Source organism: Mus caroli, chromosome 16 (genome assembly GCF_900094665.2).
Source record: "Mus caroli chromosome 16, CAROLI_EIJ_v1.1, whole genome shotgun sequence".
NCBI lineage: Eukaryota > Metazoa > Chordata > Mammalia > Rodentia > Muridae > Mus > Mus caroli.
In genome coordinates this window covers 15,980,267-16,004,927 of record NC_034585.1, presented here as the reverse complement: position 1 = coordinate 16,004,927, position 24,661 = coordinate 15,980,267, and the positions used below count along the sequence as shown (strand labels likewise).

The 24,661-nt window shown below is 36.7% G+C and overlaps 2 protein-coding genes across 2 annotated transcripts in view; one reads left to right on the top strand and one right to left on the bottom strand.

Annotated features, from left to right (window-relative positions):
- The window catches only part of LOC110311252 (protein HIRA), an 844,395-nt gene that overhangs the window by 199,614 nt on the left and 620,120 nt on the right, over positions 1-24,661 (bottom strand). The window lies entirely within an intron of this gene.
- LOC110311258 (olfactory receptor 2L13-like) lies at positions 13,850-14,788 on the top strand. Its single transcript, XM_021184520.1, has one exon. It carries the CDS (start codon positions 13,850-13,852, stop codon positions 14,786-14,788), a length of 939 nt encoding a protein of 312 aa, XP_021040179.1.

The following is a 24,661-nucleotide window of genomic DNA, read 5'->3' as shown; positions in this document are numbered from 1 at the left end:
TTCTAAACAGCTATTCACTAGTTTCCACACTGCTCTAGTACCTTCTTTAAGGACACCCTGCTCCCAGGAGAAATCTAGGTCTCTTCCCAACCTACTCCAGCTAGCAGGAGTCAAACGGCCCGACATGGCAAGCCAAGGAGCAACCTTGTCACACTCCTCGAGGAAGGCTTGAATGATATGCTTTTTGAGTTTTGCACCCTTCGCTCTTAGCAGCTCATTGAGCGCTGAAAAATTGGGTGTGACTGTGACAACCCCATACCTAGTCATTCACGCCCTCAGAAAAATTACTCAAATGGCTAGAAAAAGAAAGTAACCCATAGACTGCCCCTATATCCTCTTACTTTCACTACCCTCTTACTTTCACTTTCTCTCTTACTTTCACTTTCTTGTCTCCAGAGCCCGAGAGCCTATTTGTCTCTTTACCGAGAGCCTAATCCCAATCCCGGGATACTGAGTTACTTACCGTACTCATCCTGTCAACAGACCCTGACTGCAGAAAGTTCTGAACCTCTTCAGTGGGGGAATCGGGTCCCGGATTTCTTCGGCACCATTTGTCGCGTCCAACTCGACCAGCAAGAAAGATACAACCACCGGTTCTTCTTAAAGCAGTTTTACTCAGGTAGCTTCTTTCATAAAATCCCCCAGCCTCTCTGATTACAAGTGTTTTTCTCCACTCCAGCCACAACCACACCCCCACCAATTACCAGGGATTAAGTGGGGGCATCCACCAAACATGGGCTTGTTTATTACCTGGAGTAGATTTCCATCTGGCTGGCCAGGAAGTCCAGAATGGCTCCCCACAGCTAACCAGTATCCCCAGAGCTCATGTCTCTAGCTGCATATGTAGCAGAAAATGGCCTAGTCAGCCATCACTGGGAAGAGAGGCCCCTTGGTCTTGCAAACTTTATAATCCCCAGTACAGGGGAACGCCAAGGCCAATAAGTGGGAGTGGGTGGGTAGGGGAGCAGGGCTGTGGGAGGGTAGCATTTGAAATGTAAATAAAGTATCTAATGAAAAACAAGATCAATGCAAAAAAGAGAGAGCTACTAAGAAAACTAACAAACAAACAAACAAAAAAAGGGATGTAGAAAAGGTTGTATGGTACAGGGAAGAAACTTCCTGTAAAGTTTGAGTTAATTTGGTTCTTTATTTTGGTAGCATTTTATGTTATGAGATGTATACTTGCCTTGGGCTGGTGTTCACAAAGCAATCTTCCTATACCTGTTTTTCACATGATCTTTTAACCTTCCTATAATCAGTCTTATCTGTACTGGCAGACCAGTGCAGACAATATAGATAAGGGAGATCATAAAAAGGAATATCAGGAAGGCATAATAAACTTAGGAACCTGATATGGTGTAGATAAGACTTCAAGTTAACAAGGAGAGAGAAGTGGAGTTTCAGAGAAGAAAAACCTATCAGAAACCATGGTGAAAGAGAAGGAAAATGAAAGTAAGCTGAGAGGCATACAGCTGCCATGGAGGTTGCAGGCTGCTGGGATCATCTCCAACAGGCTCTGTTGCTCCAAGCCCATTGCATGACCACTCTGATTTCTGAGCCCCTGAGGAGGAGAGATGAAGGCAGCTGTAGGAAGCAGGGAGAGAAATGGCATGCTCTGCTAAGGGAACAACGTGGTAAGCACCAGAGGACAGCACAGCACTGCATAATTGCAGCTCTGGTTTTCATGCAGGGGCCCCCAGTTTAATTATATAAACTAATATAAAATATACAAGTTAGATATATATTGCATTTATTGAGTATAATTTATATACAGCAAATATAAGTCCCATGCATTAAATAATCTTTATATAACTGCACATTATATGCATTTATTATAAATTATAACACTGAATATGATTTATATACATTAGTATATACATTATACAGTGAATAAAATTATATGCATTAAACAACAATGCTATACTTTAAATGAAAAAAATTATACATGTTAAAATATGTTTACATATGGGTGAAATCTATAAAATATGGGCTACAATCTATATGATATACATAGTTTTGTATGTCCACAAGGACAGGAAATTATGGAATGAGCCCAGGGACCGATAAAATATGTTTCTCCAACATGCTATTGTTATTTCAAAGTTCAGAATTTTAACATGGATTAATGGAGTTCTGATAAGTTAATGAATCATTGGCAGTTTACAATCCAATTACAATCTCAAGATTTTAATTTCTCTTTGGTTGTTTTCTGAATATAAATTTACAGATGTTTCTCAGCATGCAAAAACATTTCTGTTCTGTTCAAGAATCATGTAAGAAAAACCACAGGCTTTAGATCTGTGGTGACTCTGTGCATACCACCAACAGTTTGATTTTTAAAGATAAACTCTAATCTATTTATTTGGGAAAAAAAGGAGGAGGCACACCTCCTCAAGCCAAGCATCCTGGTCCTCTGCCAAGTAAGCTGGAAACCTGAGGAAGTGGCCTTCATCTTCCTTTTCTCATGGTAAAGTAACTTTGTCTATAGTTTAGTTAGACACCACACCAAAGAATTGGATTGCAGACAGATTCCTCAGTCAGTAAGGAGGTTTAAGTCACTTTGAGCAAAGATAAGCTATTGCTAGGTAAACAACAGCTGGTGAGAATAAGAAACTGTGGGAAATCTTTATTCTTCTTTCTGTATAAAAGTGCTCCAATATTCAATAAACTATGCATTGACATGCTATCATTGTGCATCCCCTGTTTCCTGGTTAATTCTCCTCTACTTGTGAGACCCCAAGGGTCTGGATGTTGACACTAGGTACTTGGTGCTATGCACTTGTTTCTTAGAACTACCTTCATTTTGTTTCATAGGTTTGACTTTATTGTGTTCTCATTTTCATTAAGAATCAAGTGGGAGGGGGAAAGAAGAGGAGAATAAGGAAGGGACTGTGGAGAGGTACAGCTGAAATTAATGATTATGTGAGTGGTAGTATGGAAACTAATATAGTGGAACCTACCTAAAATATGTACATCTATGAAGGCAAGCCAAATGAAATCCCTGAATAATGGAAGAGACAGTCCCAACTGAATATCTCTTGTCATCAAATGAAGCTTCTGGTACTGGGAATGGATTGCATATAATTGAGTTGTTAGCTAAAGGAATACCATGGGAACTCCTAAGCTACCTAGGCTATAGCTAACACTATAGGTTGTTCTCCACAAATTGACATCAAGGTATTATTGCTGAAAACATCTTCAGAACTCAGTGAACATAGAGTACCTGGGCTGGTGCTAAGTAGAATTTTTACCTTTGTGTGTTAGATTCTTTGGTATAGGAAGGTACACTGCAAGCTCCTAAAAAAGAAATGTAAACACCAACTGTCGGGAGTCATAATAGGACAAGCTAATAACTAGCAGTTGATCTTCCTGAGATAGTCTGCCTCAGATTATAATATAATCTGGAATAGATTTGCTTTTATCTTGAAAGGCCATAAGAGACTTCACTTTAGGAAAGATTCCTGCTATTAATATGCTTTTCTTGTTATTATTAAACACATGTAACAATCACTATGTATTATCACATCCCTGTGGAGCAGATCTCTGCAGATCTATGAACATTTACTGTCTTGTAGTGATGCTATATAGACAAATAGATGACTTCTTAAGTCATCATGATGATCCTTTAAGATATCCTAAAATTATATCAGTGATTATTAAACTCTTTTATAGTGGGACTGCTATTAGGTCCTTTTCTGATAGTCAAAACTGCAATGAGAACTCTGTCCCAAGTGTCACTAATTGATTGCTTTTAGATAGAAACCAGACTTTCTCCTACTCAGAGCATATTCCAAAGGTTGTAAAACAATTAACCAAAGGTCATGAAAAGGGAACTAGCAATTTATTATATGTGCTAGTACAGAAGATAAAATATTGACAGGGATTCTCTATACGAAATTTTACTAATAACTTAGTTATGGTTTTAAATCTTCAGTGAACATGTGGAGCTGTGGCAGGTGATGGATGTTTAGCCAGATAATTACTCCTAATGGATATGCATGTAAACATTCTCAGTTGTAAACTTCTATTTCAATTTATGACTTGATTTTTTTGTGTGAACTTGTGATGAACTTTTTAACATATGATCATGTATTCTGAAAGATGTACTGAGGACAAAGAAGAGAGAGAGGAATTTTTACTCCCTTTCTCCACTTAGAGAATTTTTCCCCTTACTCGTTTAGGATCTTTCTGCTTTTCCCCTAAGTCAGCTTTCATAGGAAACTTTTTACAACTTATTAATAAATGCTATAATCACTTTTTAAAGGGTCCCTTTTTCTTCCTGCAATGTCTGTCTAGCAGGCTGAAATTAGAGTGGCTCAGTTCCTGCAGAGATAGAACAAAGGCCACATTACTTAACTTCCCAGCTGTTATGCTACAGGTGCCAATCATCTAAGTCAGTAGCTTTTTATCCCCAGAAAGAGCAAGAAAGCTTTTAGAACTTTTTAGAAGTTATCATAAGCATTTCAGTACAGTTAGAGAGCTAGAATGTCCTGAGACCATCAGACTTTAAAGCCCACCAGAGTCCTACTCTGTGTCCCTGCCACTACCCTCTCCAGGCTGAGAGACTCCCATCAACCAACCCAGACACAAACATTTTAATATACATTGGTGTCTTGCCTGCAAGATATTCTTGTGCAATGGTGGCAAAAAACTTGTGGTGGCAACCACTCAATATTTTATTTGACTTAAGGCCCACTCCAAGAATAAGAACCCATATATAACACTACTCAGGTTAACAAGAAACGGAGTAGAAAGTCCATGGACCCAGGGTAAACTGAATGCTACTTTTCTACAAAAGAAATGTAGCAATTAAATTATTCCTATACATTCTGCTATTCTCATAGATAAGTACGTTGCTTAGCTATTACCAAAGAAGTTCCCTCCTGCAGCAGATGGGAACAAATACAGAGATCACAGCCAGACAATACACAGAGAGTGAGAGATCTTGGAACATGCATCCCTATGTCTTAATTAAATCTCTTCTCTTAGGGCTCAGGGAACAGTGAAGAAGAGACAGAGGGGAAGAAGGAAACAAAGGATACAAGGCCCTTTAAATAAACATATGAGAACTCATATAGCCTGAGTCAGCATGTACAGTAAGGTCTGTACCAGATTCTATCTTAGAACTGAAAGTAGACACATGCCCCCATCACTAATCTTGAAACTATCCCAACTGAAAACCAGTTGCCAATAAAAATTTAGGTTTTTTTTTCAAATTTTTATTAGATATTTTCTTCATTTACATTTCAAATGCTATTCTGAAATTCCCCTATACCCTCTCACTGCCCTGCTCCCCTACCCACCCACTCCCACTTCTTGGCCCTGGTGTTCCCCTGTACTGGGACATATAAAGTTCGCAATACCAAGGGGCCTCTCTTCCCAATGATGGCCAAGTAGGCCATTTTCTGCTACATATGCAGCTAGAGACACGAGCTCTGGGGGGTACTGATTAGTTTATATTGTTCCACCTATAGGGTTGCAGACCCCTTCAGTTCCTTGGGTACTTTCTCTAGCTCCTCCATTGGGGGCCCTGTGTTCCACCCAATAGATGATGTGAGCATCCACTTCTGTATTTGCCAGGCACTGGAATAGCCTCACAAGAGACAGCTATATCAGAGTCCTCTCAGCAAAATCTTGCTGGCGTATGCAACAGTGTCTGCGTTTGGAGGCTAATTATGGGATGGACCCCCGGGTGGGGCAGTCTCTGGATAGTCCATCCTTTTGTCTCAGCTCTGTGGTACATTTACACAATGGAGTACAACTCAGCTACTAAAAAACAATGAATTTATGAAATTCTTAGGCAAATGGATGTATCTGGAGGATATCATCCTGAGTGAGGTAACCCAATCACAAAAGAACTCACTTGTTATACACTCACTGATAAGTGGATCTTAGCCAAGAAACTTAGAATACCCAAGACAATTTGCAAAACACAAGGAAATCAAGAACAAGGAAGACCAATGCATGGATACTTCATTTCTTCTTAGAATAGGGAAAAATACCTATGGAAGGAGTTACAGAGAAAAATTTAGTTTTTATCAAGGGAGTCTCACAGGGGATACAAACTACTCTTAAGGAAGAATCACTATACCTGATCTCAATCTGTACTACAGATACATAGTGATAAAAAACTGCATTGTACTGGTACAGTGAGAGATTGTTGATCAAAGGAGTAGAATTGATGACCCAGAAATAAACCCACATCCCTATGGACACTTTATTTTTTTTTCAAAGAAACCAAAACCATACAGTAGAAAAAAGAAAGCATCTTCAACAAATGGTGTTGGTCTAATTGGCAGTGTACCTGTAGAAGAATGCAAATTGTTCAGTTTTTATCACCTTGCATAAAGCTCAAGTCAAAGTGGATCAAAGACCTCAACATAAAACCAGATACAGTGAGTCTAATAGAAGAGAAAGTGGGAAATAGCCTTGAATGCGTTGGCACGGAACATTTCATGAACAGAACACCAATGGCTAAGTTGCTCAGATCAACAGGTAATAAATGGAACCTATTTGTCTTAGTCAGGGTTTCTATTCCTGCACAAACATCATAACCAAGAAGCAAGTTGGGGAGGAAAGGGTTTATTCGGCTTACACTTCCATGCTGCTGTTCATCACCAAAGGAAGTCAGGACTGGAACTCAAGCAGGTCAGGGAGCAGGAGCTGATGCAGAGGCCATGGAGGGATGTTCTTTACTAGCTTGCCTCCCCTGGCTTGCTCAGCCTACTCTCTTATAGAACTCAAGACTACCAGCCCAGGGATGGTCCCACCCACAAGGGGCCTTTCCCCCTTGATCACTAATTGAGAAAATGCCTTACAGTTGAATCTCATGGAGGCATTTTCTCAACTGAAGCTCCTTTCTCTGTGATAACTCCAGCTGTGTCAAGTTGACACAAAAATAGCCAGTACAATTGACCCCTTGTCAACTTGACACACAAACACATCACTAGTAAGCCTCAACCTTTACATTCGTATTCATCCCCAAGATCTAAATAACTTTAAAAGTCCCACAGTCTTTACATGTTCTTAAATTTCCAATCTCTTTAAAATATCCATCTCTTTTAAAATCCAAAGTCTGTACACTATTAAAACTGAAAAATTTCTATAGGACAAAAGACATAGTCAATAGGACAAAACAGCAGCCTACATATTGGGAAATGTTCTTCACTTATGTGGTTCCTACATCTAGTAGTGGGCTAATATCCAAAATATATAATGAGCCAACAAATTTATACTCTAAAAATACAAATAACTCAATTAAAAATGGGGTACAGAGATAAACAGAAAATTCTAAACAGTGGAATCTTAAGTGACCAAGAAGCATTTAAAAATGTTCAACATTCTTAGTCATCAGGGAAATGCAAATCAATATGACCCTTACATCAATTATACCTTACATCGATCAGAATAGCTAAGAGCAAAAACTCAAGTGACAGCACATGCTGGTGAGGATGTGGAGAAAGAATAGTTCTTCATTGCTGGTAGGATTGCAAACTGATACAAGTACTCCAGAAATCAAATTCTCATGGAATCATATAGTATACTATTTAAACAGGATATCCAACTTATGTCTATATATGGCATCACTTAATGCTCTTTTCTTCTCTCCCAGACTCCAAGATCATCAGTTTCATCTCTTAAGTAAGATCGGGCCTGTAGAGACTTCCTTTGCTGATAAAGTCTTCCACTTTACCCTAAGGTCCAAAACCATTTCATTAAGACACTATAAAGGATCTCTGCCTCATTCCAAGTCCCTGGTATCATGAAAACTCCAAGTCAGAACAAGTTATTACTTTTACTGGTCACAACTCTTAAAACTATGTATTCACAATCCACTCAAGACTCCACCTCACCCATGCACAATTTCAACCTGTATAGAGAAAAGATACACAATCATTTATTGAAGACTCCACTTCAGTAAATCAATTTTACCTAAAACTATTGTTTGTGCGCTATGAAAATGGTATAATTTCAGGGAAGACAGAAAAAGGCAAAGGTGAGATGTAAAAGTGTGGGTTCAGGCCCCAGCACATTAGCATTGTGCACTGTTAGTATATGCAAGGTTGAGCATACATTGCAGAAGGAGATAGGCAGATACATTGAGTACAACAGAATAAGGATTCTCACGGGCCATTTTTTCTTGTCAGATTTATTCCTTTTTTGGTGAACAAAAGAATAAGGAAGAGCACTGGTATGGATAAGAATTGCAAGAATTTACAGAAAAGTCTTCAGAGACTACAAAAGTGCTGTGGTGTTTCACAAACTACCTTAGTTGAAGTTGAAGTAATGTCTGTCATTATGGTTTGGCCTTTTCTCAAGGCACATTTCAGAGCTACATATGGATTGTGCACACATCCTAAGAAATTGAAAGAGGATTATTGGTTTGTGTGAACTTTCTAGGCAATGCAGTTTGCATTGCTCTGATAAAAGGAGGTGAAGTTTTTCATAAATGATAATAATAAACTTGCATCTGCATTTATCATTTTTCCACATTAAAATGTTGGAACTAATTAGTAGAAGCTTACAGTAGAAGTTTACTAATATTCATTGAGTATAATGTAACACTATCATATATTTATAAAATGAGGTTCAGTGCACAAATAAATATCTTAAATATTGCAAATGTTTGTTAATCTACTCACTGTGGATTGAGAAGGCGGGTGAAATTATAAGTCTCCTCATTTCTGCTTCTGCATAGACACTCCACATGCAAATAGCATACATCCTCCCTGCTAGTTCCTGGAACATCCCACAAACTGTAACAAGCATAAAGGTTAACCACAATATTTCATTTGTTTTTAAATTTGATTACCTTGGTTTTCTAACAAGAGGTGGACCTGTCAGCCTAGATGTTCCTGAGACTGAATATGTGCACTGCCACAAGAACTTTGCATTACCCTATAACTAATGTAGAGTTTCTGTCTAGATAAATGTTTCTGTACATCAATTCATACTTATCTGGGGGTCAAGCATTTAATAATGAGGAACTATAATACATATAACTCAATATTCTTACAGCTCTCAAGTAATTTTCTTGAGTAATGCAGTTACATCCCTTACTCTACTTTCAGGCAGGCATCCCATGATGACAGGAGTAGTTATTGTCATTTATTTACTTCCATAATATCAAAACTGAGTTACCTCATAGCAGCTAACTCAGGGAAAATAGCCAAGGTGGTGTCTCTCTAGATTTAGACATGAGGGAGTACTTAGAGAAAAAAAAAAAGAATATCTAAACCTTGGTGATCCAAGGTTGTACATATAAAATAGAGCACTTGCCATTCTGTCACCAATACAGTCTGTGGGAAATGAATCTAAAATTTCTCTTGGTTTTACTTAAAAAATAGTAAGAGAGGATATTTTATCTGAGCAATGAGTGTGTAAATATTTCAGTGAATGGTTAATGATGTTTTCTTGGCTTTATTATGAATAAGATGAGAAGTAGGTAATTCTTGAAAGTGTTTTCCTGATATTTTGGAAGGATTCTAGTGTAAGAAGTGGATTTATATTCTTTAGTTGGTGCTATTGTACAGAAAAGTTTGTGGCATACCAGGCAGGGAATATGAGTAAAGAGGGGACTGAAGATTTCATAAGACTCACAGATTATCTGCATGGAGTGGCTACACTGTAAAGGTACTTTTCCTCACAAATAGAAGTACAAGTAGAAGATCCTCGGATGAGCTGAGTCCAAATGAAATTATTGTGCAGAGTTGGTTTGGGCTACATTAACTAGGGGAGATTCTGGAGGTATGGTTTTCATGTCGTAAGGAAGCTCTTTTTAGGATTTTCATTAAAAGTAGGAAAGCAAAATAAAATTAAAATTCTAAAGAAACAATGTAAATGTGTTTGAATTCTACAATGTACTTGATTTCAAGGTTGTGACTATAAGTAAGCAGCTAAAGTTTTCTGGTCTTGTGGTTTCTCAAAAGCTAAGATGAATGCAAACGGCTCATTGAGTTTCATGCCCTCCAGTGACCCATAGAGGCTCTAATGGTCAATTTCTTGTGCTCTAAAGATCATTCCCTGTGTGTTGTATGTGTACACACCAATAAACTTGCCAAAATTAAGCCAGCATCCTGCCTTTGTAGAATTCCTATATAATAGTACTCTTCAGACAGAGCTTTAAACAACTTTATGTTTTTCATGTCTTTTAGAGTAATCAAGGGACACATGGACAATTTTAGAATTAAAATATAACCAAGAATATGGTTCTTCCTATGACTCTGACACATTAAATAAAGCTCAGACACAATAAAGAAATTGTCTGGGGATAAATGATCTTTGGCTCTGACTCAATGTCTTAGATCGTTTAAATATTTTTTTAAATTTTATTTTCTTTTTCTTTTTTTCCTTTTTTGGGGGGTTTCTTTTCTTTTCTTTTTTCTTTTTTTTTAGCTCATATTTCTAGCTGCATATGTAGCAGAAGATGGACTAGTCGGCCATCCCTGGGAAGAGAGGCCCCTTGGTATTGCAAAGTTTATATGCCCCAGTACAGGGGAATGCCAGGGCCAAGAAGCAGGAGTGGGTGGGTAGGGGAGCAGGGCAGGGGGAGGGTATAAGGAACTTTCAAGATAGCATTTCAAATGTATATAAAGAAAATATCTAATTAGATAGTAAATCTTAAGTCCTTGGTATCTGGGCTCCTAAAAATAGCTGTTCTCTAATATATGGTGGCAAGCGATAGTTTCTAACATTGATAACAAAATTAATATTCCTTCAGTTGTTCTCAAAGCATGCTAATGGACCACAGAGACATGATCTGAAAGCACATACATATATATCCCTTTTATAGAAATTTAACATGTAAATGTTAATATGTGAAATGTAAGCTTATTGTAGACCATGTATCCAAATTGGGTATTGGAAAAACTAAGAGGACAGCTGGATATTCCTTCCTCTACAGATAGACTTGTGTTCAAGGAAGCAAAAAGGAATGCCCCTAAAAGGTTCCTCTTTATTCACAAGACATGATACAGAAGAATATCTTTTGCAAAAAATAATATCAGTTTAGTCAGTACAAACAATAATAATCTATCACCACTAAATATGTTTTATTCATCTCAACAGGCACACAGGTTCAGAGCCTGCTGTAAGTAAATGCTGTGCTGGGGACTAGAAATCAACGGGTAACCAGACTAGAGTCCATGTCCAGGTAGGAGGCCGACTGTCCTAATGTAGCCAGGAATCATTGATTTTCTGGGACATGTGGATATGTTTTTAAATCCAGATCAGCCAACAAATATACTAATTTCCTCTAGTCTTCTCTGCATGGTCCCCATGCAGCTCCCTTCTGAACAAGAGCATTCTGCACAGGATCTGAAGTCCACCTAAGAGCATATCACTCTCCCTGTTTTCCTAGCTTCTCCAGATCAGAATCAAAGTCTTTCACTCCCTACACAATTGCCCTCACACCTGCTCTTCACAAGCACTTGTCTCATTGTTTTTGTTCTCATTCACTCTCCCTCCTGACCCTCCCTGTTCTATGCTCATCAGTTTGATAGGGGACATCGATTATCGGCCTTTTGGCTAAGATCAAGTGCAGTTTGATAGGGGACTTCATACAGAACACCTTACATGGTGCACAAACCAGGGAAGAATCCATTCCAACTGTCTCTTACCCTTGATCTCTCATAATTACACACACACACACACACACACACACACACACACTTACTTAAACAATACATGAAGTTATGTAATATCAGGTCATATTCTTGAGTTTGATGGTCTGGTCTTGTCATGACCTTCTTAATTTGTGTTACAGGTTACATGATTTTCCAAGAATTAATGGACAGAATTCTTGCAACCATCTAAGAGAAGAAAGGCATTTTGAAGGTATATCATAAAGATTATGTTTGAAGATTTTATTTATACTTCATGTTTATCTGTCAGCTTATACCATTTATTTAAAAAATGTAATAAGGAAGTACAAGGTTCTTCTGGTATCATATTTACTTTATGCCAAGTGGTCCTGTGCACTTGTCATGTTCCTGCCTATGCATTCCTCATTATCAGTACTTCTTGATTAGACAACTATAAACTTGTTTTCCCATTTTCTGTGATAAACATAGTTTTAAAATTGTTTTGTGGTCAGCACAGACAAATGGGATGCTGAAAGATCTGTTATGAACAATAACATAATATGAACAATTTTCACAAGGTACCATTTGTTCTTTATTTTTGAAAAATATCTGTAATCCAACATGACTATCCAGGCCAGTAACATTTTTAGGCTGTGTATTCAGTATTTCTCTCAGCCTCAAGGGTAAAGCATGGACTCTTATACTGAAAAGAGGTAAGAGAAAGAAGCATGTATTGGAAAGATGAAATCATTATAGATTTTGCAATCTTGAGAGAGTAAATGAAGAAAAATCAGGTGGCACAGAGCAGAGCAGCAAGAGATACCATTACAGAGGCCATAGGAAAATAGGAAACACCCTGGCAAGAATGTTTATTCTTTTTAGATGATATTTTTATGTTTCAGGTTACAATACAGTCACATTATTTCCATTTTCATTTCCCCCATCCAGGCTGTATCATGTATTCCTCCTGCTCTCTTGCAAATTCAATTTGTTATCCAATGCCAAGAAATTCTTCTAGAAAATATATTCTTATCTGTAAATTACACAGATGGAGCATGTTATACTTCTATATGTAGGAATATATAATAATGCATACATATACATATATAATATAATTTTATTATTGTTTATTCTAAACATGGATAATTATTTTTGTTTTATTGTCCTTAGTTGAGTAAGTCTAACATGTGTAAATAAAATATATGTAACATAAATGACATAATTAATAAGAGCAAGTCATTACTGTATTATTTGGGCTGCTGAGATGGTTTAGAAAGTAAAGGAACTTGCTTCCAACCCAATGATCTGAGTTTGATCCTCAAGACTGAGGAAGGAAATTGACTCTTCCAGTGTTACTCTATAATCTACTCAAGTATTATAGTGTACATGCACCCCCCACAATTACATATAAATTCATTTAAAATGTAACAATTTTTAAAATGTTGGTGAGGAAAAAAATCAAGAACTTACTACTGCACATTTTTTTTCCACAGTGAACAGGATTTTAAAAGCCTTTCACTCTTGCCAATGGAGTACAAAAACCTGAACTTCACAATAAGGAGAGAAATCAGAATATAAGCAACATTTGTTTTATTTAGACAAATCTAAGAAACATACATATTATGCAGTATGTGACATTTAAAATATTAAAACTTTCATTATGAGTATGCATTCAGTTGTTATCTCTAAGATTTCACAGTTCAAAGCATTTTTGTGGAAGGGAATACACAAAATAGCATTTAATAATGAGTATGTATCTGAGCACACACAAAAACCTTTTGTTCTAGAAGAGTGAATTGGGAGTGGATGGAATTTTCAGGAAAAACAAAGACTCATTAGAGATTTTGAGAGTCAGAACATTATGGAATAGCTCCTTGTCTGTAGTATGGCCAGTTAGGGGAAGAGGGCCAAGGAGGTGATGCAGAGATTAGGGTGAGTGGGGATATGAGTTCCTTTGTTTTGTAAGGCAGGTTAATAATAGTCCTGCATGGAGTTATCTAGAAGGAAGTGTGTGTGCAATCTTACTTATGTTGCTTCCTTTGATGTCATTCTGATTATACAGACACCCCTGAATTGTGAGCATGGCCAGGGAAGAAACATTCAGTTCAGATTTCAAAATACAGTCAACAGAATGATGGTGCTGGAAGAACAATTCAGAGTAAACATTCATTACAAGCCAGTTCCTCTTTATTCTGTTGTATTTTATATGATAAGTATATTTGTTTTCAGGTCACTCTTTTCAAGAAATATAAAAAAAATACATTTTCATGGAGAAATGGAATCAGAGCTCAAGTGATTTCACTCTGTTAGGGTTGCTTCCACAAAACCAAACTGGCCTACTACTTATGATGCTCATCATACTTGTCTTCTTTCTGGCCTTGTTTGGAAACTCAGCAATGATCCACCTCATTCGTGTGGATCCAAGGCTCCACACCCCCATGTACTTTCTCCTCAGTCAGCTCTCTCTCATGGACCTGATGTACATTTCTACTACTGTTCCCAAGATGGCATTTAATTTCCTTTCTGGACAGAAAAACATCTCTTTTCTGGGCTGTGGTGTGCAGTCCTTTTTCTTTTTGACCATGGCAGGTTCTGAGGGCTTACTCCTGGCTTCCATGGCTTATGATCGTTTTGTGGCTATCTGCCATCCCCTTCATTATCCCATTCGCATGAGCAAAATAATGTGTCTGAAGATGATCATAGGATCCTGGATATTGGGCTCAATCAACTCTTTAGCACATACTGTCTATGCCCTTCATATTCCTTACTGCCATTCTAGGTCCATTAACCATTTCTTCTGTGATGTTCCAGCCATGTTGCCCCTGGCCTGTATGGACACTTGGGTTTATGAGTACATGGTGTTTGTGAGCACAAGCCTGTTTCTCCTACTGCCTTTCCTTGGTATCACAGCTTCCTATGGTCGGGTCCTTTTTGCTGTCTTCCACATGCGCTCAAAAGAGGGAAAGAAGAAGGCCTTCACCACGTGCTCAACTCACTTAACTGTGGTGACATTTTACTATGTACCTTTTGTCTATACCTATCTTCGACCTAGGAGTCTTCGTTCCCCGACAGAAGATAAGATTCTAACTGTCTTCTACACTATCCTTACCCCCATGCTCAACCCCATCATCTATAGTCTGAGGAATAAGGAGGTCCTGGGGGCCATGACAAGAGTCCTTGGGACATTCTCTTCCATGAAACCATGATCATTCTTTCATTAATTCTCTTTCACTTCTTCTGAGGAATATCATAAACCTGTGTTGTCTGTTGGAAATACAATGTGTGCCACACACATGTACTAAGTTTCTGGTGATTTATTACTAGTTAATATTAAATAAAATAGTCATTATTAAAACTAATATAATTATTCCCATGTTTATTTAACTCATAACACTAACTAATAATGTTAGATAATGAATTATATATGATACATTATACCTTAAGTGTATCCAAATATTATTGTGATATGATATTGTTTATTCTGATATTAACATGTGTTTGTACAAAACTAACATGAATTAATTGCATTGATTATATGTTTTGCTTTCATTCTTTTCATTAGTAAATGTGCATGAATATTGAATATGTTCAACATATTCAATTTGGACTGTGCCCACACATGGGACCTGTGTCTACTATGTAGGAAAATAGAGCAATCTTAAGGTCAAGAAATGTTTTAAAAACAACCAAGAAAATAGCCAGGTGGTCACACATAGCTAGCCTCTGAAACCAGTCCCTGGAATACCTCCTCATGTTAACGAGTCATCTCAGTTCCTTAATTTTCAGCCAATAACTATTTCCCTTCCTGGATATTTCTATGTGTTTCTTCCAAACTGTATAACCATTGATTCACTCCAAATAACATGTATGCATTCAAACCTACCCAAAATGAAATAATAGATCACAAGCTAGCATCTGTAAAGCAGATTTATTAAAGATCCTCAGAGAAGGCCTCACCCCTCAGCATTCCTCCCAACTGAACAGAGATCCTGCCCATCCCAGACTGTCTCATACTTTTAGCCTGGTATGTGGCAGCACCGGGAAACCTTGAGAGGGAGAAAGTAGAAGATGCAGAGCCTCAACATTTGTTCTGCACTCTGCTTCCCCTTTCTGGCCTGGTAAGCAACAGTATCTGATGTCCTGCTCTTTCCCAGTCAGTGTAGTGCAGAGACAGGACATCCCAAGATGAGTGGTGGAATCTAGAATCAGAGCTCTGGCTGTGTGTCCGATATTGGGATTACGAGCTTCCTCTGTTGATTGGAAATTTTCATATTGCCTTAATTTGATTAATTTCAGATCAAGTATGAAGAGTTTGTAGGTAAGTCCTTCATATATTTGGTACAGATTTTTGATAAGTGAGACTGGGTTGCTTCTAATTCACAAGTAACCAAAAGGTGTGCTAATGTAGCTCCTAGTTGGGTTTGAATGTAGAAAGATGGTGGTGTGTAACTGATCCTGAGTAGACTCACCTATATACTATGTGAATGTGACTCTGCATTATACTGTTCATGTAGGGTTGCACAAGTAGGGATTTAGATGGGTCTAGTCAGAAGTCTGGGGAACTTATTCCATTGGATTATAGTCCTGTGTAAACAGGATGGGCATGTCATGTACGGACACCCTGGGAAGGAGATTGAAAATGCTCTAATATTAGCCTTTATCTAAAGTTTCCTTTGTTAGAGAAATAATTATATTGAACCTTGAAAGCTAAGTTGTGTGGTTTAGCAAGAAGAATTTCTCCTTGCTATCTAGTTACTAGATTAGAAATGCTACTAGTAAGACAAACTGTTGATTTTCTTACTTTGTAAACTCTTCCATAACATAATATATTACAGTGTTTGTTTCTTTATGAGAGGTTGATTTAATGTGGTAGAATTAGATTTTGTTTTACTCCTAGAGAACATAAACTGTGGTCCAGAGTCCAGAGTATGGTTTCAAGAAAATGTCCCTTATGTCTATTTTGAAGGTACCATAGTATTCATAGTTAATCATGTGTCATATATATATTTCTAGTTATAGTTTTGTGTTATATTTATAGTTAATCATGTGTTGTGTCCATTTATAGTTAATCATGTGTTATATTAAGACTGCTTAAATGTGGGGGACTGGATTTTCATGAGAAACCATAAGATAAAACTGACCCTATAATTAGTCACAAAACAGACCTCAACAGATACACAAAAATTGAAATAATCCCATACATTCTATCAGATCACCACAAATTAAGGCTGGCCTTTAATAGCAGCTAAAACAACAGAAAGCCCACATACACATGGAAGCTGAAAAACACCCTACTCTATGATAACTTGGACAAGGAAAAAATAAAGAAAGAAATGAAATCCTTTAGAATTTAATAAAAATGAAGGCACAAAATACCCAAACATATAGGACACAATGAAAGCATTCATGCAAACCAAATCCAAGAACACATCAAAACCATCATTAGCCACAATCAAATAGGCTTCATCCCAGGAATGCAGGGATGGTTCAATATATGGAAATTCATTACTATAATCCACTGCATAAACAAATGCAAATAAAAAATCACATGATCATCTCATTAGATGCTGAGAATGCATTTGACAAAATTCAATACCTGTTCATGATAAAAGTCTTAGAAAGATAAGAAATTCAAGGCCCATAAAAGCAATATACAGCAAATTAGTAGCCAACATCAAACTAAATAGAGAGAAACTTGAAGCAATGCCATTAAAATCAGGGACTAGAAAGGCTGCCCACTCTTTCCCTATCTATTCAATATAGTACTTGTTTCAGCTAGAGCAATTAGACAGCAAAAGGAGATCAAAGGTATACAAATTGGAAAAGAAAAAGTCAAAATATCACTATTTGCAGATGATATGATAGTATACTCCAAAATTCCACCAGAGAACTCCTACTGCTGATAAACAACTTCAGCAAAGTGTCTGGATATAAAATTAACTCAAACAAATCAGTAGCCTTCCTATACTCAAAGGATAAATGGTCTGAGAAAGAAAGTAGGAAAATGACACCCTTCACAATATTCACAAACAATATAAAATATCTTGGTGTGACTCTAATCAAACAAGTGAAAGATCTGTACAACAAGAACTTCATGTATTTGAGGAAAGAAATTGAAAAAGACACCAAAAGATGGAAAAATCTCTCATGCTCATGGATTGGCAGGATTAATATAGTAAAAATGGACATCTTGCTGAAAGCAGACAACAGATTCAATGTAATCCCCTTCAAAATTCCAACTCAATTCTTCATAGAGTGAGAAAGAGCAATTTGCAAATTCATTCAGAATAACCATAAACCCAGGGTAGCAAAAACTATTCTTCACAATAAAAGAACTGCTGGGGAAATCACCATCCCTGACCTCAAGCTGTATTACAGAGCAATCATGATAAAAATTGTATGGTATTAGTACAGTGACAGGCAGGTAGATCAGTGGAATAGAATTGAAGACCCAGAAATGAAACCACACAACCATAGTCACTTGATCTTTGACAAAGGAAGGAAAACCATCCATTGGAAAAAAGACACCATTTTCAACAAATGCTGTTGTCTCAACTGGTGGTCAGCATATGGTCAGAAGAATGAACTCAATCCATCTTATCTCCTTGTACAAAGCTCATGTCCAAGTGGATCAAAGGACCTCCTCATAAAACCAGATGCACTGAAACTAATAAAAGAGAAAGTGGGGAAGAGCTTCAAATACATGGATACAGGGGAAATTTTCCTGAAGAGAACACCAATGGCATATACTCTAAGATCAAGAATCAACAAATAGGACTTCATAAAATTGCAAAGCTTCTGTAAGGTAAAGGTCACTGTCAATTGGACAAAATGCAATCAATAGATTGGGAAAAGATCTTTACCAACCTTACATCTGATAGAGGACTAGTATCCAATATATACAAAGAACTCAAGAAGTTAGTCCCCAGAGAACTAAATACCCCTATTAAAAATGGTGTACAGAGCTAAACACAGAATTAGCTACTATGGAATATCAAATGGGCAAGAAGAACCTAAAGAAATATTCAACATCCTTAGTCATCAGGGAAATACAAGTCAAAATGACCCTGAGATTCCATCTACAGCAGCCAGAATGGCTAAGATCAAAAAGCCATGTGACAGTACATGCTGGCAAGGATGTGGAAAAAGAGGAACACTCCTTCCTCCATTGCTGGTGGGATTGCAAACTGGTTCAACTTCTCTGGAAATCAGTCTGGTGGTTCCTCAGAAAATTGGACATAGTACTATGTGAGGACCCAGGTATACCACACCTGGGCATTTGCCCAGAAAATACTCCAATATGTAATATGCACACCTGCTGCATATTCATAGCAGCCATATTTATAATAGCCAGAACCTGGAACCAACCCAGATGTCCCTCAACAGAGGAATGGATACAGAAAATGTGGTATATTTACTCAATGAAATACTACTCAGCTATGAAAAACAGTGACTTCATGAAATTTACAGGCAAATGAATGAATCTAGAAAATATCATCCTGAGTGAGGCAGCTCAGTCAGAAAAACCACACATGGTATGTCCTAACTGATAAGTGGCTATTAGGCAAAGAGTGTGGAATATTCACAATATAACTCATGGACCACCTGAAGCTCAAGTGGAAGGAAGACCAAAGAGTGGATGCTTCAGTCCCTACTTAGAAGGGGGAACAAAATAAGGGATGTAGAGGGTGGGAGCGACTTGGGAGGAAGACAAGCAGGAGAGAGAAAAAGAGGGGAAGAATCAGGTATGGGAGGAGATGGAGGAGATTTACAGAGGGTCAGGAAATTGAATAGAGGTGTGTAGCAATGGGGGATGGGAAACTGGGGATAGCAACCAGAAAGTCCCAGATGCCAGGAAAGCAAGAGCCTCTCAGGACCCTACAGGGATGACATTAGCTAAAATCCTCACAAAGAGGAGGAAGAACTTGTCGAGACCATATCTAGAGGTTAGGCTTGTGCCCTTCCCAGGTTGAGGGATGGGGCCACCCACCCTTCCTCAATATTTTAACCCAGAATTTCTCCTGTCTAAAGGAAATACTAGAATAAATAATGGAGCAGAGATTGAAGGGAAGGCCATCCAGAGACTGCCCCATCTGGGGCAGACACCAAACCCAGACACTATTGCTGATGCCAAGAAGTGCTTGCTTAGAGGAGCCTGAGAACAGCTCTCTTCTGAGAGGCTATGTCAGATCTTGACCAATACAGATGTGGATGCTCACAGCCAACTATCGGACTGAGCACAGGAACCTCAGTGTAGGAGTTAGGAGAAGGATTGAGGATCTGAAGAGGCCTTACCTGGCATCAATGGGAAGGGATGCTCTTCATCCTGTGAAGGCTTGATGCCCCAGTGTAGAGGAACACTAGGGCAGTGAGGCAGGAGTGAGTAGGTGGGTGGGAGAGCACCATCATAGAAGCAGGGTAAGGGGGAATGGAATAGGGAGTTTGCAGAGGGGAATCTGGGAGAGGGTATAATACTTGAAATGTAAATAAATAAAATAAATTAAAATAAATAAATGTGAAACCGTGAGCAGACTGAATGATTGATTTCATGCAGGGGCATGGCTTTTGCATCTCACACATACTCTTGTGTGTGCATGTATGGCTGAGAATGTTGATCATTGTCTTTCAGTGTTAGATATTGTCATTCAGAGCCTTCATGAGTCAGTTTTGCATGTCAGTGAGTAAGTTGACAGTGTGATTCTGATACGTTAAATTTTGTTTAGTGTGCCTTTATTTAAAATTAAATGTAAGATATAATGAATCATATGTATTTATTTTTATATATGTAATGTATAAATTCAGATATACATGTACAAATTTGCAAAAACATATGTAAAATGTACAAATAAATATATTCAGCTACATGTCAATAATACCTATATTATACATAAAATAAAGTATAATAAAATATAAAACATAATATTCATAATATGCATTAAAATAATATTGCATATATAATATACATATAATTATATATATGTATGTATGTATATAATATATATGATATATATAATATATATGTCTTTCTACTTTACTTCTTCACATTATACTTATATCTGTAATATACATACACATAATATGTGTTAAGCAAAATATATAAACATATATATGCTGCTCTTCTTTTTATTGAATATAATACATATAATATTTGAAACACACAGTTAAGATTATAGGAACAGTAATCATCATTAAATAGAGTAGTTAATACATAAGAATTCAGCCAAACATTAGATATAGATCAGGGAGTCTTGTGGAAGTGTTTGGGGAAGGATTAAAGCACCCAGAGAAGATAGGAACTCTACAAGAACACCAACATGGACAACTGACCTGGATTCCTGGAGGCTCCCAGAAACTGGACTACCAAACAAAGAGCATACAAGAGCTGGATCTGCACCCCTACCCCATATATATGTAGCAGATGTTCATCTTGATTTTCATGTAGGCCCCCCAACAACTGGAGCCGGGGCTGACCCTAACTCTGTTACCTGCTCATAGATTCTGTTCCCCTAATTGGACTGCCTTGTCTGACCTCATTGAGAGAGTATGTGCTTAGTTCTGTAGTGACTTGAGGTGCCAGGATATGTTAGTACCCAGGGGTACCTCCCCTTTCTTAGAGATGACTGGGTGGGGTGTGGGGAAGGAGCCATGTGATTATTTATTATGTATAATATATAAATAAACAATATATAATTATAATATATGTAATATATAATAAAATTATATAGTCAGCATATATAAAAATAAAGTCAGGATATATTATATAGTATAATATTATAATAATACATTATAGATAATTATAAAATATATCATGTATAAATAATATATAAAATATAGAAATAATAATCATAAATAATAAATATATAAAAATATAAATAAGTAATTCATAAAGTGAATGATAGATTAATTAATGGGATTATGATGAAGGCAATATTAATGATTGTGAATGTACTGCATTGACTTATCAGTCCAAGGAAACTTTAAAGAATTTGATAAAATTCCTTTCTCAACTTTGGTCTAATTCCTGTATCATTAGTGACTTATTCCATAACATGGTAATCTCTACGGACCTTATCAAGGGAGCACACACACACACACACACACACACNAGAGAGAGAGAGAGAGAGAGAGAGAGAGAGAGAGAGAGAGAGAGAGATTAAATACATTAGGATTTGCTTGGACTCATATTTGCCAGTTTCCATGGAAGAATGCAGTTACTAAGCACAGGACAGGAGATAAATGTATTCACTGGCTTGAAGCTCCCAAAAGTGATTTTACATATTACTGTAGAGCAACTGTGAGGTACTGACACAAGAGAAGCTATGATTCTGGAGAGATTAAAAATGGTGTGTATACTAAGCTAATTTTTATATATAGTCATTATATTTGTGCCTAGATTCTAAAAACCGTTGAAGAAAATTTGTTTTAGAATCGATTGAATGAATATTTCTCTTTACAAAATATTAGCATTTAGTGTCTATAAAGATTTTCTTGATTTCAGAACAGGAACTGTGATATTTCAGACTGAAGTTGGTTTAAGACAACATATTTTATATAGTATATGCATATATTACATATATGTGTAATGATATTTAAAATATACAAGATTATATGATTCTAAAAAAAGTGCTGTGGTTAAAGATATATAAAATGAATTGACACTAAATTTGATAATATAGCTGATGCATTTTCTAAAATTTCCTGTGTGTCTGGTAAACATTGCTATTACTTATACTAAATAATTATGTCAATTCTAAAGATAATAAATAAAAGGAGTGGTTAACAAAATTTATATGAATTCAAGTAGAAACTTAAAAATTGAGAGTGTTTTGATTTAAATAATGCAAGCTATTTACAGAAAAATCTATGCTGCAGGATCACTACTATTTATTATGAAAAGGAGGAACAGTCACAACCCGATGTATTTCCCACAGAGAAAAATGTGTCCATACGAACACATGTGGTCATCACATTCACAGAGTCCCTGGTGTTATGCCTTTTGACAGAGGGGAATTGTCTGGATTGAAACAGCTCCCTAGTTAAGTTTTTCACTGCGGGAAGTGGCTGCAGTAACACTTGCAGAAATAGTGAGCTTCAGAAATAGATTTGAGTGGAGTTTGAGGGAGCAGTGGCAGTGACTTCATAATGAGAAGCAACTGGGAACCACTTTCTAACAGTGCTGCCAGGAAGGGAAGAGGGCTATATTCCTATATGATAGAACCCAGTGAAGTTCAGTGAGGAAGACAATTTTAAGAGGGCCAATTTGCTAGTGATTAAAGGTTGAATTTCTGATATTGGAGTCATATAAAGTATTTGTCAATGAGTGCAGGGTTATAGAATTCAAATGTAAATTCATTGTTTTTCATCTCATTTATTTATATAAACTGTTATTTATAAAAAATCTTATTTAGATTTTATAAGAAATCTAAACATCTTATATTACATAAATAACAGAGTAGTAGTTAAATTACCCATCTATGGAACAATAGTTTTGTAAACTTAAGACATTATTATAAATCTACAAGACATTCAAAAGAGTATTGCTAATTGCACGTTTCAATTATTCTTTTTACCTAAAATTGGATATTATTATGATCTATAAATTCACTTTTTCATTTTATTTCTTTTAATTTCCATGTAATAACTAAAATTCTAGTTAAATAGTAATCATTCATTGACAATCATTATTACTTCTAGGAAATTAGTACAAGAATATTTAGATACCAAGTCATTGAACAATGCAGTGGTAACTAATATGTGCTGATGATCATGTTATTGGTCATGCTGATGCAGGTGCCAGTAAGTAGTTAGTGCCAAATGTTAGAGCCACTACTCGGTGTTAATATATCTAAGATTCTCTGCATGAATTTTCTGTGAATCATCTCATGAAATCTTCCAAAAGCTTAGCTTTTTCAAAACAATTCTACTCATAAATTGCATAACTCCCAAATCAGTGTTCAATAATCTAAGCTTACAACAAAATAGATTTATGTCAAGTGCTTATTCCAAATTCTTTACAACAGTCTAGTATAAAGACGCAGCTCTATAAACCATCCTTCAATATGACTGAAATTAAAAGAACATATGTATCTGCTTATTCTTCAAAGCACCATATACTTATGCAGTATCTAACTATCTATGAACGCTAATTCATCAATGTAGCATTTCAATCTAGTGAGTACAAATTGTAACTCAAATAGTAAGTATGGACATGTGATTTCGAAGTACACCTGTAGATTCAAGTATTGGATATCTTAAGACTTTTAATCAAAGGAATTATAGTTCTTATCACAAATATCTTCCTAAATTAACACAACTTACAATTGCTTGGATAATATTACAAAAGAAATACTAAGATAACACAAGAGATTATACTTCATTTTCCTTTCTAAAATGTGTCGTGAAAATGTTGAAGGAATGATGGATCTCATGCATCTTTCAATAGGACACCCTTGGGAACAATGTTTAATCTCTCGGGATCAATCTCCCAGGTTATCTGATTTGGATTATATATGAAAACTACAACAATATAAATATATATGTGTATATAGCTTAAAATAAAAACTCTTGTCTACATTTACAGAGTCATGTATGAAAGAGGCATGAAAAATAAATGACAAACCCTATTTTCCTTGGCAGATGCATGTAATGCCAGTAGATGGAGGCAGAGGTACCCTCAACTTTAATGCATTCTTAGCTACATAGCAAGTTTGAAAACAGCATAGGGCGAATGTGACTCTTTCTCAGAAAATGAAGCAACTGAACTACTATAGAAATGTAGATCCACCACACTCTTAGGAAAACTGGGTAGTTCCTGTCTGATAGGCTCCTTTCTGTCTGACATGTGGATAAAAACCTTCAGTCTATTAAGATATCTTAGCGATAAGATGAAAGACAATGTCTCAAGCTTGTGTGAATGATGGTGGAATGTAGTTTTAGATTCACATGCAACAATCAGTCAAAATTCACTAAGAACAACGTTTTAGTGAGCAGCACTAAAGTAAAGGACAAGTTATAGAAAATGGTTTTGCTGTAGAAACACTTTAATAAATGTCACAGGCTCCCTTCAAAGTGCTTGTGAG

Excerpts from the sequence above, each read along its gene's own strand:
- LOC110311258 (XM_021184520.1), top strand. The coding sequence starts at position 13,850 with ATGGAGAAATGGAATCAGAGCTCAAGTGATTTCACTCTGTTAGGGTTG.